The sequence below is a fragment of the Caloenas nicobarica genome, chromosome 23 (assembly GCF_036013445.1).
Source record: "Caloenas nicobarica isolate bCalNic1 chromosome 23, bCalNic1.hap1, whole genome shotgun sequence".
In the NCBI taxonomy this organism is placed as follows: domain Eukaryota; kingdom Metazoa; phylum Chordata; class Aves; order Columbiformes; family Columbidae; genus Caloenas; species Caloenas nicobarica.
Window position 1 is genome coordinate 4,261,587 of NC_088267.1, and position 16,548 is coordinate 4,278,134.

The 16,548-nt window shown below is 46.7% G+C and overlaps 1 protein-coding gene across 5 annotated transcripts in view; it reads left to right on the forward strand.

Moving 5' to 3' along the window:
- NFYC (nuclear transcription factor Y subunit gamma) overlaps positions 1-13,183 on the forward strand; it is a 29,143-nt gene extending 15,960 nt beyond the window's left edge. For 4 of the 5 annotated variants that reach the window (XM_065650404.1, XM_065650402.1, XM_065650401.1 and 1 more), the window contains 8 exons: positions 1,067-1,138; positions 1,708-1,821; positions 3,901-3,996; positions 7,034-7,207; positions 7,502-7,660; positions 10,953-11,060; positions 11,728-11,787; positions 12,326-13,183. In XM_065650404.1, the coding sequence (XP_065506476.1) occupies positions 1,067-1,138; positions 1,708-1,821; positions 3,901-3,996; positions 7,034-7,207; positions 7,502-7,660; positions 10,953-11,060; positions 11,728-11,787; positions 12,326-12,445 (903 nt within the window). In that variant the 3' untranslated portion in view covers positions 12,446-13,183. The remainder of the gene's footprint in view (positions 1-1,066; positions 1,139-1,707; positions 1,822-3,900; positions 3,997-7,033; positions 7,208-7,501; positions 7,661-10,952; positions 11,061-11,727; positions 11,788-12,325) is intronic. The other variant, XM_065650403.1, reaches the window with a different exon arrangement.
- Positions 13,184-16,548: the final 3,365 nt, after the last annotated feature.

The window sequence follows — 16,548 nt, forward strand, 5'->3', positions numbered from 1 at the left end:
CACGGCGTGTCCAGCACCGGTCCTGTCCTGGCTGCCTCTTCCCCCATCGCCCCAAATCCTCCCCCTCTAAGGTCACCCCCCACCCTCCAAATCAGCTCCAGTTTGTAGCACATAACTGAGAGCACCTCATTCACGGCTCTCTACAGAAGGAGGGCACAGAACTTGTTTTTAATGTATATGCAGATACAATAGTGTCTATAAATATGCACAAAATTTTAACATAGAAACGCAATAAAATGCCCCCTGCTGGAGTGCCGGCTGGACCGCACGTGGCCTCCGTAGTTTGTCTCACTAGAAAACAGCATTTTCAGCATTTTTCCCCTCTTTTGTTTCACTAACACAGCTTGCAGTGCTTTCTTCCCCAGAAAAATGAATTTCCTTTTATTTTCTATGACGTTTTTGTGAAGAAGGGATGACTCTTTTTTTTAGGAGCCCTTTGTGGGTAGGGATTCTGCGTTCCTGATGCGATGGTATGGAGCTCCAGCCTTTCTCTCTGCTCCTGGTAGCAACACACTGTAGATTTTTTTTCTTTTCATTCCTCCATCTCAAACCAGGAATAGAAGAGATTTTTTTGAACAAGATTCTTGCAAGTTTCTTAATACCAAAATGGGTGTCAGGCAACAGGGAAGTACAAATAAATCAGGTTTTTTGGTGGCCCCACATAGCTCTTGATTGCTGTCTTTTTTTCTCTTGGGACTTTTTGTAAATTCCAATGGTTTCTGGATCCTGAGACGCCTAATTGAATTAGTTGCTTCAAAAATAAGTAGGTGCAGAAATGTGTGATATTAGAACCATTCTGTTCTGCAGAAGGACTTCAACTTTGAGGTGAATTAGTAGATACAAGCGTCTGACAGAAGATTTAGGTAGAATTATATCAGTATAAAATAAAGCAGATGGGAGTTCCGGGGCCTGAGGAGAAGCTGCCATAGCTCAAAGAAAATACATTTTTCTAAATCTAATTTTAACCAGTTTAATTCTAGACTATACAGACTTGTTTTAACATTTCTTACCTTTGTTTTCAGTTAAGTATCAGTAAAGAGTCTCTCAAACGTGAATCTCTCTGCAGAAAGACTTCAGGGTTCAAGAACTCCCTCTGGCTCGGATTAAGAAGATAATGAAACTCGATGAAGATGTGAAGGTACACTCGGGGTTTTTCTTAAGTAGTTATGATCCTTTTGGTGGATATCGTTCCTTGCAATTCTTTACTCATGACTACCATTATTTATTATCATTTTTAAAGCACATTTTAACTGTTGCCTTGAATGCAATATTAGCCAGCCTTGCGTAATTAAACTGAGCTGGGAAAGCAAAATCATTTGGGATTTTTGCTGAAGACTTTTGCAGTTTTGCTTTCTTCTGTATCATTCTGTGTATATTCTGTTGGGTTTTTTTCTCTTTAACTCTCTATTCTCATGTTCCCTCCTCGTTTCTCTCGACTCTTCCTTTCACAAAGCCATAGAGTGTTTAGAATGAAGAGCGATATCGCTGCTGTGCTGCTTCAAGTTGTATGGAAAAAATAAGTAATAAGTAGATAACATGGGTTTGATACCAACATTTGAGCTGAACCTTGTGGAAATTCCCCCAACTTCACTATTAAGCAATGCAACCATTCAGACTTGACTAACGTGATAAAGTTACCCTGACTACCACTTTGCAGTAATACTAATGGTAAACTTAAAAAAAAAAATACTGTAAATTTAATTGCAGATGATCAGTGCAGAAGCTCCTGTGTTGTTCGCCAGGGCGGCTCAGATCTTCATAACAGAATTGACTTTGCGAGCGTGGATACACACGGAAGACAACAAGCGCAGGACTCTGCAGGTAACAGAGCTGCTCCCACCTAGCCGTCAGCTGCTCCAGAACCTCTTTCCAACTCTTTGTTTCCATAATACAAGGTGTGTTTTGTAGACAGTAACTTTGGTACCCGTGTTTATTGCTGCAAACCCCAGTAAAAAGCACAGTGCCCAGTGTAACTGTGCAACTGAAATGCTGTTTTTCTTAATTTGTTTTCAGAAAAACCCGAACAACAATAACAAAACTAATCAGAGCTGCAGCTGTCAGCTCATAGTGACCTGCGATAGCTGTTGAACTTGCAGCTGATTTGTTTTTCAGTGGTAGTTCTAACGTAAGCTTGTGGGTGTTAGTTTGTGTCGGTAAATGTGTAGAGGTAAAACCAAAAATACCCTCTTCCAGAGCAGATTAGTGTTTCTTCTGAATTGAGACACCCTCAATAATAGTCACTTTTTAGTGATTCAAGAGTAAACTGTAACGCTCCAGGGTCTTTTATGGAAAAAAAGAAAATAAAATGGGCATTTTGACCAGAACGACTCGATCACCTCAGATCAGAGGTGAGAGATGGTGATATTCAGGACCAGGCGAGCTCTCCTGGCACAGAGGTTGCTGTGGTGGCAAGGAGACGTGTCTGATTTCAGTCCAAAGCTGTCCTGTGATAGGGGGACCCAGCCACCGCTAAGCTGGGCTGATGCTACTTGTTTAACCCAGGTTTTAATGCGGTACCCGCGGAAAGGATGGATTTGATACACATTCCATGAACAAGATGCTTGAAAGTGTTGACTCAGGCATGTCCTGTTAACAGTTTTCAAGCTTGGATGGATCCGTTCATTTCAGGATCATAGTTGAGTCCTGATCCTAACGTATAAGACCTTAAATTAAGCCTTGCCTTCCGCTTTCTGCACGGATGGTGCAGCTGGAGAAACGCGGTCACTGCTTATCAAGTATTTGGGAAGAAAATTGTGAGCGGAGAGGTCTGAGTTATGGGAGTCTGTTCCTGAGGAAATTGGATGGAACCCAATCCTCAGCAGGGAGAGTGAAATACGAGGTACATCTGCACAGTAAAAGTTTTCTTCTTGGTGAAGACTCTTTTATAACACGTGCTGCCTGCAGAACAGGAGGAGCGTCTCTCTCATGCTTTCAGCATGATCGTTATTTGGCAATTAAACGCCAAGACAGTATAAGGTTTAGAAATATCAACTAGCCTGAAATGAGAGGATTGATGGTCTTTCAAATTTTACCTGCTCATTAGGCAGCGTAGGCATCTGTGCCTCAAATCCTGTTCATATATAAATTTTACAAATTTATTTTCAGCTAAAGAGAATGAGACTTCTAATAGCTCCTTGAATTAGCCCTGCTTTTTAGGGTGGCTTGCAAGAATTTTAAAATGACTGAGTACTTTTTTTTTTTTTAAATAATTTGGCTTTTTTATCTTGGGGATTTTTTTCAAATCTTAAGCAAATACATTTAAGTGATGACTTATTGCTGGGTAACTCTTTATTCAGGTCTTTAATGCTTTGACCTCATGCTATTCCTTAGATTTCTTTTCAGGCAAGGTAGAAAAGTAAAGTTAGAAGCTGCTTTGAGAAGATACTAACCTTGCCAGTTTTTCATTGAAACTCGTTGACTCTTGCACATCCTTTTCCTGATACCTTGGGCCAGTTTGCTGAGTATGTTTTGATCTTCATGCTTTCTTCTAACCACTTTGCCCTTCCACATGCTGAAGCATGTTCTCTCAAAATCTCTTGGGATTCCCCTGCCCTGAATAAGATCCTGTGATACTTTGGTTTTTTCCTTTTTTTTTTTTTTTAAATTACATCCCCAGTTCATAGATTCTGCATATGTTGCTACTAATACATGGAACAGTCATCCTGGTCTTTCTGCAAAGCTTCTTTTCAGATATCTTTGGAAATTTTATAGGGTTTTTTTTAGAAGAATTACCCTTTTCTTTAATGCGTGAAAAGGCTTATGGTGGTTGTCATGAGTCCTCTGTAGTGAATTGCAGCAGGACTGTTGTGGAGAGCTTGACTCAATTAAAAACCTCTCACTTTATTTATCCAGTGACAAAACAGACTTTTAAAGCTGAAGAACGGTTTTATCTTCTTGCAGAGGAATGATATCGCCATGGCAATTACCAAGTTTGATCAGTTTGATTTTCTTATCGATATTGTTCCAAGAGATGAGCTGAAGCCTCCAAAGCGGCAGGTGAGACATAAAAATGGAAACATTATTGTCTGTCCTTTCCTTGGTGTGATTTCAGTCAGAGTTGACGAAGCGACACAGAACCAGGTTTAAACATGAGGTTCGTGCCTCTCCTTTGCATGTTTATTTACAATAGTTTTCAGATTCTTGAATTTTTTTTTTATGGAAATAGAGCTCGAGTGGAGACTTACACAAGTCTGACTTGGAGATTTACTGAAGTGACACAACCATTACTAAATGTCTCTGATGCCAAATGTTAAAAGTCTCACTTAAAAAGTGTGCTTTGACGTGTAAAGGGAGAAGCAGACCGCTTTGCTTCGGAGTGCCGGCCCCTGCGTCCTGGGGCAGTCCTTGCTGCTGTAAACATCCTTGACTGGAAGCTGTGAGGTGTGAGAAGGAGCTTTCAGTCGGATGTTTGCAGCAGCAGGCTGCCACCATCATCTGAGCACGACGCCTCGGAAACGCATCAGGTTTGTGTTTTACAAAGCGTTTGGTTCCCTCCCTGCTTGAAGATGCGATGAGGTGGGGTCGAAGCTCGGTCTTGCTGCTCCCAGCACAGCTCCTTCCATCCTTTCACTGAGTTTAGCCCTGCAGCAGAGATGATGTATCCAAAAATCGTTAGTTCAGTATTAAACAAAAAGACAGAGCAGCAGCTGACACAGCCGCTCTCGGTGCTTTGCTCAACTCAGTTTGTTCAGCTTGATAAGCTGAAACGAGTTGGCTGCAGCCTGAAGTAACACAGGTTAATTCTGGCATTGCAAATTCAGTTATTTTTCTTTTAGGTCCCTCGTTCAGTTCTTCTACTTTGTGGTGCTATTTTTAGAAGTACTCCATGTTTGGGAGGGAGAGCATCGCCTGTATCTTTTTCTTGCTGGAACCTTTCGATTCACATCAGAATGTTCTGATTACAGAACATTCAAGTTCTGTAATCAAATGGATGTCCAGAGGATTTTAATAGCGTGTTAGATGCATTTAGGTTGCTCGGTTAACGTGTCTTGATGATACATCCCACCAGAGCTGTGCCTTTGGGATTGCACGGCCTCAGCAGTGAAACCCAGGCGGTTTTGGGGTTGAAATAAGCTGTAGAGATGTGTCTCCTGCTGATACATCCGCTGCCTGTGAGCGCTGCTCAATCACTAGAAACACTTCTTATGGTGAGTGAAATTTAATGGAGAAATAGCTGCCTGATAAGAACACAGGTCAGGGCTTTGCAGTGTGGAAAATACTCCTTTGATTCAGCAGTGTTGAAAAGTGGCTGCCTGTGCACTGACAGTCGGTGCTTTTTGGCAGGGGATACAATCTGTACTTTATCTCTACCATGGAAAAGACTGTTTGACAAGTTAGTGTTGGTTACGTGGAAGACCTGGGAATGAAACCACGACTGTTATGTTGCTCTGGTAACTAAAGCTGTGGCTTGAAAATAAAAGATGGCAAATGATATGATATAACCTAGTTCAAGCAGATTTGGATTTTAAGCCTGTTTTGCCTGTAGCAAATGCAGCTCAACCTGGAATAGATACTTACAGAAGTATTCAGTTGCCTTCATTGTTTCAGGATTCAGCTAGGAACTGAGGACTGGAGTGCTCTAGAAATGAGATACAAGGACTAGACTTACAGAAACAGCCGCAGCTCTTCTACACCTGTGGTTTTATGGTTAACTGAAGACATGTCCTGTCGAATATATATTTAAAAGTTGTTATTAATCCCTCCCCCAAAGGATTTTTCATGAAGCAAGTTGGAATAATCAGTGAACTGCCCTGTGTAGGGGCAGTAAGTATTTGATTGTGGTGGTTTGCAGTACCATGGGATAGTGCTGATGTTTGCTCTGAGAGCTGGGCTTAAGTAGCACTTTTGATTACAGCCAACTGCAAACAGCTTAATCTTTGGAGGGGAATTTTCTGGTAGGCTATTGAGAAACCTCCCAGTAGTAAGTCCCTCCGAGAGACCAGCATCTGAGCAAAAGGGCCATCTTACTCCAGCCCATCTAGACAACACATATCCATCCTGGTAAATGTGAATTTTCCTCCTCCCATTCAGATGGATGCACTGAAGGTGATCTGGGAGCAAGCCTTACAGGGGAGTCAAGCAGACTCATGTAAATGGGAATTCACCATGTTGTAGCACGTGTAAACATCCTACACTCTCAGCTGTGAACTGAGGTGGCTGGGAGAGGATTGTTTACTCCTCCTGCCATGGAGTGAACGTCTGCCGAGCTGCATCTCCCAAAGCTTCAACATCCAGCTGCTCCTCGGAGGAGCTTAACAAGCGTGATTCTTGAGCGTTAATGGCTTGCCACTTCACATAATCTCGGAAGAATCTACATCTTTGCCTAAAATATCATTAATCTTAAGGGGCTTTTTCTCTCCTAAAGACACGCTTAGATAAAACAAACCAACCATATTACAGCCTGTGCTCTGACAGTGAGCGAGAGCAGAGCCTTTTGTTTCTTCACACTGTTGAGATATTGCTGCTTCCAGCAGAATCAGGCTGTTAAGCCGTGGTACAAGATGAAGTTGTTATAATTCTGGAAAAGCTGGATTTAAATAAATAAATAAGGGCATGAAGGTATACGTCAGGTCCATGACTTTTATTCCCAGGGGTTTAACATCAGAGCTAGGTTGAGATTTGTGTTGGGTACGTCAGCTAAGAAGAGGGTTTTGTTGACAGATGAGGCTTTTAAGTCTTCCTGGTACATTTGCAATTCATTCTGTGTTAAGATAACAGGCGATGATGGAATTTACTGATGAGGAGTTGCGTGGTTTTCAACTATGCTAATTTTACTCATTTGCTTCTCATAATGAAATCGGTGACTACATGATTATATGTAGTTATTGGGAATGCTTTTGATTTCCATACAGCTGACTAAACGAGGAAGCCCATTTTGATTTATCACTTCAGATTTACTTAGTTAAACGGTTACGGATGCGGTATTGAAGATGCTTTCCCATGGATCGTGCTCACAGAGGGGTCTGTTCCAGCCGTGGCGTTTGGGTGTCGATGTGTTCCCTCTGTGGTTAAATGTCTGTTCCTTGTGCCGCAGGAGGAGGTGCGTCAGGCTGTGACCCCAGCCGAGCCCGTACAGTACTATTTCACGCTCGCTCAGCAACCTGCTGCCGTGCAGGTTCAAGGCCAACAGCAAGGCCAACAGACCACCACGTCCACCACGACCATCCAGCCAGGACAGATCATCATCGCCCAACCTCAGCAGGGGCAGGTGAGCGATGAGCAGCGGCCGGGGCTTCGCAATGGGTGATGTGTTGCTGTGTCCTGCTCTCACCACTCAGAACAGTCAGTAACGATATAGAAACGTGTTTTCTGGTTGTGACCAGGTGTTCAGACGCCTTAGTAACAAGGGTTGTGCAGGCCCTGGGTTCCCTTCATGGTGATTTAAGCATCAACAAGTAACAGTGGGTCTAGGAAGCGGTCTGTCTATGATCATCTTTGTATCTTGTGGCTGTTTCATGCATGATCAGTCCTTGCTTGGTTCTTATCCCCGTTTTGAACGCAGACCACCCCCGTGACGATGCAGGTGGGCGAAGGGCAGCAGGTACAGATAGTCCAGGCCCAGCCGCAAGGCCAGACCCAGCAGGCTCAGAGCGGCACCGGGCAGACCATGCAAGTCATGCAGCAGATCATCACCAACACAGGAGAAATCCAGCAAATCCCGGTAAGGCTGCCAGTAGAAACGTGTAACGGTCTTGTGAGCAAACTGTCTGCTGGTGTTCTGGCATAAGACTGTACATGTGTGCTTTTTGAACTGTGAAAGGAAGTTTGGATTGTGTTTCCTGCACTTAGAAAGGAAAACTAACCAGGTGTGATATGAAGAGGGGAATAAATCTAACCCATCTAGTGTAAACTCATTGCCCACCCCCGATACTTTCTCCTGAGTGAAATAGTTAGGATTAGGAAGCAATAAATAAAATATTTCCTGGATAAACCTTAGTTCTTTACCACAGCATGGTTTAAATAAAGCATAATTAACTTCTTTTGCTGTTACTTCATTCTGCCTCTGCACTCTGAAGTCATGACCTGGCAGACTGAGTGGGAAAGGTGCCATCTGTGAGGTTATTAATCAGCTTCTATGTTACAAGAAATATTTCTACAAAATCCTTTGAGCTGGTTGGAGGAACAGCTTTGCAGAACCAGAGAATATCTCCTCACTTTCACACCATTGTAGCCCTACTGTGGCTTTAAGATTTTGAGTACCTAGTGTCAGCTGTAACATACTGGCATGTGTCCTAGGTAAACACGTGGCTTGTCACATTTTTTTCCTCCCTCTCTGTAACTTACAATCACAATAAAGCTGTGCCTTTTGGTTCCCATCTGGAAAATTTTACACCTCTTCAAGAAAAAAAAAAAAAAAAGAAAAAATCCAGTTTTATGTACTTAACCAGTAACCCAAAGGTCAGACCAAGTGACCAAGACAAGCATTTTGCTTTGATTTCTATCATTAAGAAGTGTACCCACAGCTGGGGCAAAACACAGTTTTGCTTTTTGACATTTGCAAAGCTGCCCTCTGTACGTCTGGCAAATACTGGTGCTTTGGCATAGCATCTTAAAAAAAGTTGAGATTGTGGATACTACTAGATTTTTTCCAGTTCGCTTCCAAATTCTTCTCATCTCTTAAGTCTTCAGCTGATTCCTACTGCTTGGTGTTGGTCAGAAAGGAAGTCTATTTCTTACCAAATACGGTGTTTTACTACAAGCAGCCTTTTTTCTTCTCTGCATTCTCCCCTACCTTTCCTTTGCATTCTTTTTTTCTTCCTTACCTTATGAAAGGCTCTCCAAGGTACTTGTTCTTCAAAGCATTTCGGATCTCCACCTCCAGCCTCAGTGAATCCGTTACAACAGGACTGAGCATTAAACCATCCTCCTTTGGTTCAGCAATAAAAGAACAGCTCAGACTTGTTTTCCAGTTGTCTCCAGTGAATGTAGTAACTCCCTACAAGAAGAGGGCTTGGAGATCTGCTAGGAGAAAAAGAATTCTTTATGAAATAGCTGTGAGGGGGCCATAACCTCCTGCAGAACGTGTTCCTCAGAGCTGCTTACACATAGATGTGAGACAAACTGAGTGCCGGTGTGGGGTCTTGTTTGGGAAGCCTCTCGTAATTGTCAGACTGCAAAGCAGAGCAGCTTAGGAGCAGCGTTTCAATGAAATAGTCATAATTCGCACTTCTCTGTCTGGCAGAGAGACTGTTTGGACTGTAATTAAGAAGATTCTTAATCACAGCATGCTGAAGAATCACAGTTTGTGCCGAAGGAAGTGTCGCTTCCAACAAGTGAAGTGAAATAGAATGTTGAGCCACGCGCTCAATCCCAGAGCTTTTAGTGCCCTACCCTGGAAAGCATTTTTTGTTTGGTTTCATATAGTTACTGTCCTTGGGCTCTTTGCTGCTCTCTGTTCTGTTCTCTTTCTACCACACTTTTTTCTTATTTTTCCCTTGAGTTTCTTTCCTGTCTTGATATAGTTAGTGCTCTCTTCTGCTGGTTCCTTTTCACTCTGGTATCTGTTCAGGTTCAGCAAAGAATCTTTCACAATGCAAAAATGACAATTTAAAACACCCTTATGAAACTGGTAGGGCCTCTGGTGATTGCAGGAGTGTCGAGAGAATCTTACTAATGTTCTCTGCTGTTTTTTCCACGTTCTCTTGATGCGGTGAACACTTCTCTACTGTGATTTACTGATATGCTGGGACCACAGGATGCCTGTGGAAAGGCAGCTTTTATTTTTTTTTAAACTGAGGAAAAACTTGGAAATGTATGTGTCAATTAAATGGTAATCATTTGTTTGTCTGCATTAATTTAGTGTTAAATTTAATCTGTATGTTCTCACTGGGCAGGTTCTTTGGAGCTTACCCTCATTTCTGGAAAAATGCTGTTTCTGAATTGCTTGCATCCATTCAGTCAGTAGCGCGGTTACAATCTAAGCAGGAAGCCCCCAGTGTGGAAAACATGAGCTGCCAGCAAATCTCAGTGCAGAAACAAATTCTTTATTGGAATGTTTATGCTCATGTGGAGTTTATTTGCTCTCGAAATAATATCGGAGCTTTCAGACACAGCTGGTGAAGCCAGCGGCATTTGTGCAAATACCAAGACCATGTTCTAAGCACTTGAACCTCTGTCTCTGAGCAGGTTTCAAGTATTTTCTATGTCCCCCTTTCCCGTTTTTAAAAAGAAAAAAAACCTCGAAACACTTTGTGTATATCATTAACCTTAAGACCATGACTCCAAATGTTCTAAGTTAAATAGCACTAAATGATCTTTTTATTGCTTCTCCGTGGTGTATTAGTAGTATTAGCTGTTTATATCACAGAAAATGCAAGATGAGAGCTGAGGTTACCACGATAAAAGAAAAAATTGCGTTTGAATGCTGTACACAAAGTATTGGCACAGAAGGTTTTGGCCTTTGCCAGGTGAGGGTGATACGTATTGGCAGAGAGTTGCATTAAAAGCTTCCAAATGTTACCTCACAATATTCCTGGGTTTTGTCATCTCTGCTGTCCGTATGTAAAAATCTCCCATATATTATTTTATCCTTTTTGGCAGGATATAATAGGAGTGTCATTATGTGCAGCTAGCTCATAAGAATACTCTTTATGTGAAATGATACATCCAAGTAGTGAATTGATTCTCGTAACCAAAAAGAAAAGAGCAAGAGTTCTCCAAGCTCTCTGAAATTGAGCAGTTAATATGCTTTAGCTGCTAAGTGACCACTCCGTTCTGGAGAAAGACGTGACGTTGTGGTTCCTCGGGGTTTCACGTGGAGATGCTGCAGGAGTTGTGTGGACTCCGGTCTTGCTTTGGCAGGGTCTGTGGTAGTTACTCATCTCCGCTGAAGCTCCCCGGTGTCATCTATTCCTCTGGCTTCTGTTGTGGAAACAAGAAGGCAAGTTGATGCGTTTCAGGTTACACAGTTATGTGTTTAATTTTCTTTCCCTGCCCCCTCCGCTTGTCTCCAGGTTCAGTTGAATGCTGGCCAGCTGCAGTATATCCGCTTAGCCCAACCTGTGTCAGGCACCCAGGTAGTCCAGGGGCAGATCCAGACGCTTGCAACCAATGCTCAGCAGGTACGCACTTAAACCGGCAGGACTGACCTTAAAGTGCTGTCCCCTCGCTCCTAAAACTGCAAATTCCAGGCAAATGCCCCAGCTTTTGGGCTAGGATTCCTGCGTTTCTTTTCTTCCTGTTACTTCCATCACGATAACGAAGCGAGGAGCATAGCAGAACTCTCCTTTCCCTGTCCGTGAAAGGTGCATGCGAATATGTGTGTGTGTGTCGCGCTGCTTAAAGCTCATGCTGCTTCTGAGCTGATTTGCAGGTAAAACTCGAGTTCGCCAACCTTCTCTTTCCTTCTGCACCTTCTGACCCGGTGAGAACACATCGTGACCAGCATTGCTGCCAGCAGGTTGTCGTGTGTTCTTGTGGACACCGGTTGCTAAGGGACTCTTCTCTGCGTTCAGAAAAAAGCGGTGGCTTTTTCGTCATCCTGGAGGCCGCGTTCTGCGAAAGCCAGAAAGGACGTGCTCTGTTTGGTTTAGAATGAACTGAATCCCGTGTCCTTTGTTCTTGTGGTTAGCACCAGCCGGTGGCTTAAGCCGTATCTTAACCACACGGTGGGGTGATGGAGTTTGAAAGAGTCTAAAAGCTCTCGAAAGGCAGCAGCAGAATCTTGCTAGTGGGGTTCTGGCCCTCTCCAAAGTGCTGTCAGTGATCGTCCTTCTCTTACCCTTGTAGATAACGCAGACAGAAGTCCAGCAAGGACAGCAGCAGTTCAGCCAGTTCACAGACGGACAGGTAAGAGCTTGGAGGTCGTTGGTGCAACGTCCCTTTGAAGTCAAGGCCTAGAAAGACTCTCCTAAGATCTGCGTGTTCTAGCAATTGGCTTCTCCCAATAAAACTGCTGCTGCCAGCAAACCCTGAGCAGGAGCAGAAGTGGATGTTGTGCCAGTCTTCATTCAGCTGGATTCTTCATGTTTTGCTGCCTTTGCTCCAAATTAATCCAGTCCCTTGTGCTCTGGGTGGGATCCGTTTTAGTTCTAACCACTTTAAGAATAAAGGTCTTAACATCTGGCTGTTGTGTAAGTAGCTTCGAACTCAATCTGGGCTTCAGAAATTCACACAATTACTTCATGATTTAGCAGCAAATGTCTATGGCAATTTGTTGTCTGGTTATTTTTGAAGGGGAGGAACAGATTTTACCTGAACCTGGGAGTTGCTGTTAACGCCACCGCTGAACTCGGAGGGTTAATGCCCAGCATTGTGTGTAGGATGTTGGCGCTGGGTGTGATGAGAGCTGACGGTCGTTTCTCTCTCCTGCTTCTGTCTCCGGCAGCAACTTTACCAGATCCAGCAAGTGACCATGCCTGCAGGCCAGGACATCACCCAGCCCATGTTCATCCAGTCCACCAACCAGACCTCAGACGGCCAAGCCACACAAGTGACAGGGGACTGAGCAGGGACGGGGACGTTACAGCAAATCCCTCGACGTTTGCCGCACCGCCTCGCTCGGATGAGCACATCAGCTTCTGTGTATCTGTACTTGATATTAAGCCTATAGTAGGCTGCAATCTCCGGTGCACTATACACCTTCCTCTGCTGGGTATGAGAGAATATCCAACAGACACTGACAAGAATGCAATATTTTTATTTTTAGAAACCAATATTTCAGTGTATTCAGCTGCTTGTTCAGACCCATTAAGCTGAAGGAGAACTAATCGAAAGGCATTTGTAGCATCTAATTGAACAATGTGTAAAATGTTTTTATCTAGTAAAATTATTAAAGGGTACTGCATCTGGTTTGTTGTAAGAGCTTTATTCCTGGTATTCTGTTGGTATTTTTTTCTCTCAATAGAGCTAGATTGAGTCCTCCCATCTCAGTGGTCTGGTGGGGTGTATGGGGGGAGTGTGTGTGTGTGTGTTATATTTTCCTCTCCTGCCTCCTTTTTTGGTAAACAGGAGCATTGGCTCTATGCAGCTCGAGGGCAGGGAGTGGAGGAGTGAGAGTGAAAACAACAACAAAAACATTCCTTGTATTATGACTGTAATTTCTAGGGGCAAAAGATCCTTTAATTTGGCCTGGTTGATTCTAGAAACACTAATGGAAGTCAGGACAAACCCCAGCCCTGCTGTTACCTATTGTACTAGCTTCAGTCAATGCATGTAATATAAGCTTCATAAAATGAAATAAATTTCCTTTGTAAGATAATGTGTGTGCTCTCCTTGAGATCCATTGCCCTGTCTCAACCTGAATCTCTGGAAAAAATAATAAAGGGAGTTTGGGGCAGGTTTGAGTGAACTCCAGGCGTCAGGTTTAACTGAACACGCTGCAAGAACCCCGGCAGGGTTGGGCCAAGTTTAGGTCTTGGCTAAAAGTGTGTGCCGGTTTGTAACTGAGAACCTTTGTGCATCCACCGTCGAGGCTGCCCCAGAACCAGCTGCTGCTGGGGAAGGAAAACTCCGCTTCAGCATTTGGCTGATGCAAACCGCTCAATCTGGGCCAGGTTGTTCCAGTCAGGCAAGGGGGAGCTTGCTGCATTACCTGCACCTCCTGGGCTTTCGAGATGTCAATTTTCTTTTTTTCTTTTTTTCAATTTTTTCCAATCGCGCAATGCCAGGGAGCCAGCAGCGCACTGCAGCAGAGCCCAGCACCATCCTGAGCATCAGCCCTCGGGTACCGCTCCCTGCAGGAGCATCTCATGGAGAAGATGAAGTCGGGGGGGTGGAAAACACACGTCGTGTGAAAGCTCCGTGCGTGGGGACCGGCCAGGAGAGGGCACCCGTGGGCGGTGTCTGCCCGGGAAGGGTCGGGGGAGCCTGGAGGTCCCTTTGACAGAGCCAGGACCGGTCCCCAGCACCCTGATCCTCCCCGTCCTCTGGCCCCAGCTGCCGTTGGTCTGGCAGCCTCATCCTGCCCGGCAAAGGCACTGCAGCCGAGCTGGTGCCCTCCACAGCGGGAAGAGAAGGGATGGTTTGCCTCCCGAGCAGCTCTTGGCAAAGCATCCTTTCTGCTTGCGCCGGGGAATCGGCTTGTGAGGATGGAGAGAGATGTTCGGCTCCGGGACGCGGGAGCCAGGCGGCCAGTGCAGGCGGCTGCTGCCTTATCAGCCGCTGGCAGCGGTGGCGAGCAAGGCTCTTCCAAAGCTCTTTACCCAGAGTGGTTGTGTTTGCTTGAAATAGTTTAAATTTGAATGGGGATAAATTGCTTAAAGGACAGCAAATGGGAGCGAGGCGCTGAAAGGAGAGTAGTTTCCAATGAAAGCCTCTACCTCTAGTTGAAGGGGACGCTGGTTTCGACGCGCTCAGTATCATCTCGGTGAGCTGTGACACCCGCAGTGAGGGACACCAGACCTTCTGCGGGTGGCTTGGCAAGTGCCACCAGGCTGTGGGGCAGGTGACCATGGATGGAAGCGGCACAGGCAACCACACCCCAGGCAAACTGTGTTTCCTTGGGGAGCAGCGCTGGCTCTTGTGCTTTGCCACCACCGCAGGACGCTCCATCTTTGCAGGGACCAGCATCCCTGGAGGGATTTGGTTGTGAACTGTCCGGCTGCCGAGCCAGAGCTGGAGAGCCCGGGGGTGCAAAGCTCTCTTGGAGTCCGTGTCCGTTCTTCCTTCCTCGCCTGCGGAGCTGGGAAAAGCAGCCGAGTCCCCGCTCCCCGCACCGGCAGCGCTGCGGCAGCGCGGGGCGGAAGCCTCCCAGTTCCTCCAGTGGGGCCGCACTGGGACGTGCCCCAGCTCCCAGTGCTGCTGCCGTCTCTCCAAGCTCAGGGTCAGGACAGGCGAGCGCTGACATGTCCCCACAGCAGCGCTGGGATGTGGGGAGGGCTTTGTCCTGGCTTTGGGGCTTTTGTCCCCATCCCGCACCCGGCAGCGGGAGGGATGGATGGAGCTCACCGAAGCGAGGCCGGGGCGTCCCAGCGCTTGTTTGTCGGAGCGTGTGTGATCACCGACACCAGGAGCTAATTGCCCTGGGCCGGGGCCAAACCTCCAGCAGAAGCAGGTGCTCTGCAGCCCCCCCCGCACCGCTGCCGGAGCTCCCGCCTGTCCCCAGCGCGCTCCTGGCTCTCGGGGTGACGCCAGCCCTGGGTCCCCTAAGGCCACCTGCCCCAAACTCTACCCATCCTGGCCATGAAGTGCCAAATCAGGCAAATTCCTCGCACGGAGGGGGCTGGTTGCACCGTCCCCTCCACGATGCCACCCCCAGCTCTGCCCAGGGCTCCCCAGCATCCCCTCATCGGGGGGCCAGGCGGGGGCTTCGCTCGAGTCGCGGTGCCCGGGTGAGGGGTCCTGGCTCCCCCCGGTGCCGCCTGCCCCTCTCCCCAGCCCGCAGCCCTGCAGCTGCATTCCAGGGCTGCAAAACTTACTGGAAATCCTGCAGATGCAAATCCTGGCCTCCCGGCCGTGCCAGGAACTTGAGCTGCAATCCCAAGAGGGCAGCAGGCTCCAAGCACGCAGGCCGCCCCGCTCGCCATCACCCAGCCTCGGAAATCCTCTGTAAGTTTTCATCGGGACTGGAGGACGTGGAGCCGCAGGACTCCCACAGTCGGGTAGGTGGGGGGAAAAGCCACCAGAGCCCAGGAGAGTTCCCAAAACCTCCACTGGTTCTGACAGATGGGTCAGTACTGTGTTGATTCAGACTCCTTGGCTCTATCCCAAAACCTTCACGCTCCAGGACTGATGGAGATTCACAGTGTCCGGGCAGGTGACAAGGCACAGATGGGACCTGTCCCTTCCCCCTGCACGGTGACCCACAGCACCAGCTCGGTGCCAGCTCCATGTCCCTGTTAAACCAGCCCCAGCTGCAGCTTTGCAAAGTTTCGTTCACTACCGGGAGCTGCTCAGGGTCCAACCTGCAAAAGCAAAATTGCTGGAGGCAGAAAGGGACAGTCAGGGAGGGGGTGGCTGCCAGGGGTGGCAGCACGCCTTCTCCCCTAATTTATTAGCAGCTTGCCGATTCCAGCAAACAATTTAGAGAAGTGACGTCTTTGTTTAAAAAAAAAAAAAAATCAGCGCTTCTTGTGCACTTACAAACACAGCTCTGCCAACGCTTCCCTGGCAAGCCTGGGACATCAGGCTGGATATTCCCCGTCCAGCTGCGGAGCAGCAGCAGGAATAAAACAACTCCCACCTCCCCCGACACCTCTCAAGCGAGTGCCCACCTTGGTCCAAGTCCTTTCCAGGTCACCTTAACTCTGTGCCCTCTGCAGCCCGGAGGCTTTAATCAATCACCAGGTGAAACCTAAACCTTGTGACCGAGGGGAATACGCTGAACCACACGGCAGCGGGATGAAGGTCAGGGTGCTCCCACCGCGGTGGCTCGGCTGCGGGGAGCATGTGCTGGGGGAAAATGTCCTGGGGAACCCTGTGCACAGCTCCGGGGGCCGCGTCCCCTTGGGGGGCATGTTCAGAGGGGGCTGCAGGGGTTGGGGCTGGAGGGGAGTGCGGAGGAGACACCACTGACTCGCTGGGGAGAATCTGGTTTGGATTTACAGGATTTCAGCCTCTGCAGGCGCGGCTCTGGTCCCCGTCCTGCTGCTGTGGGGTTTGTGTGGCAGT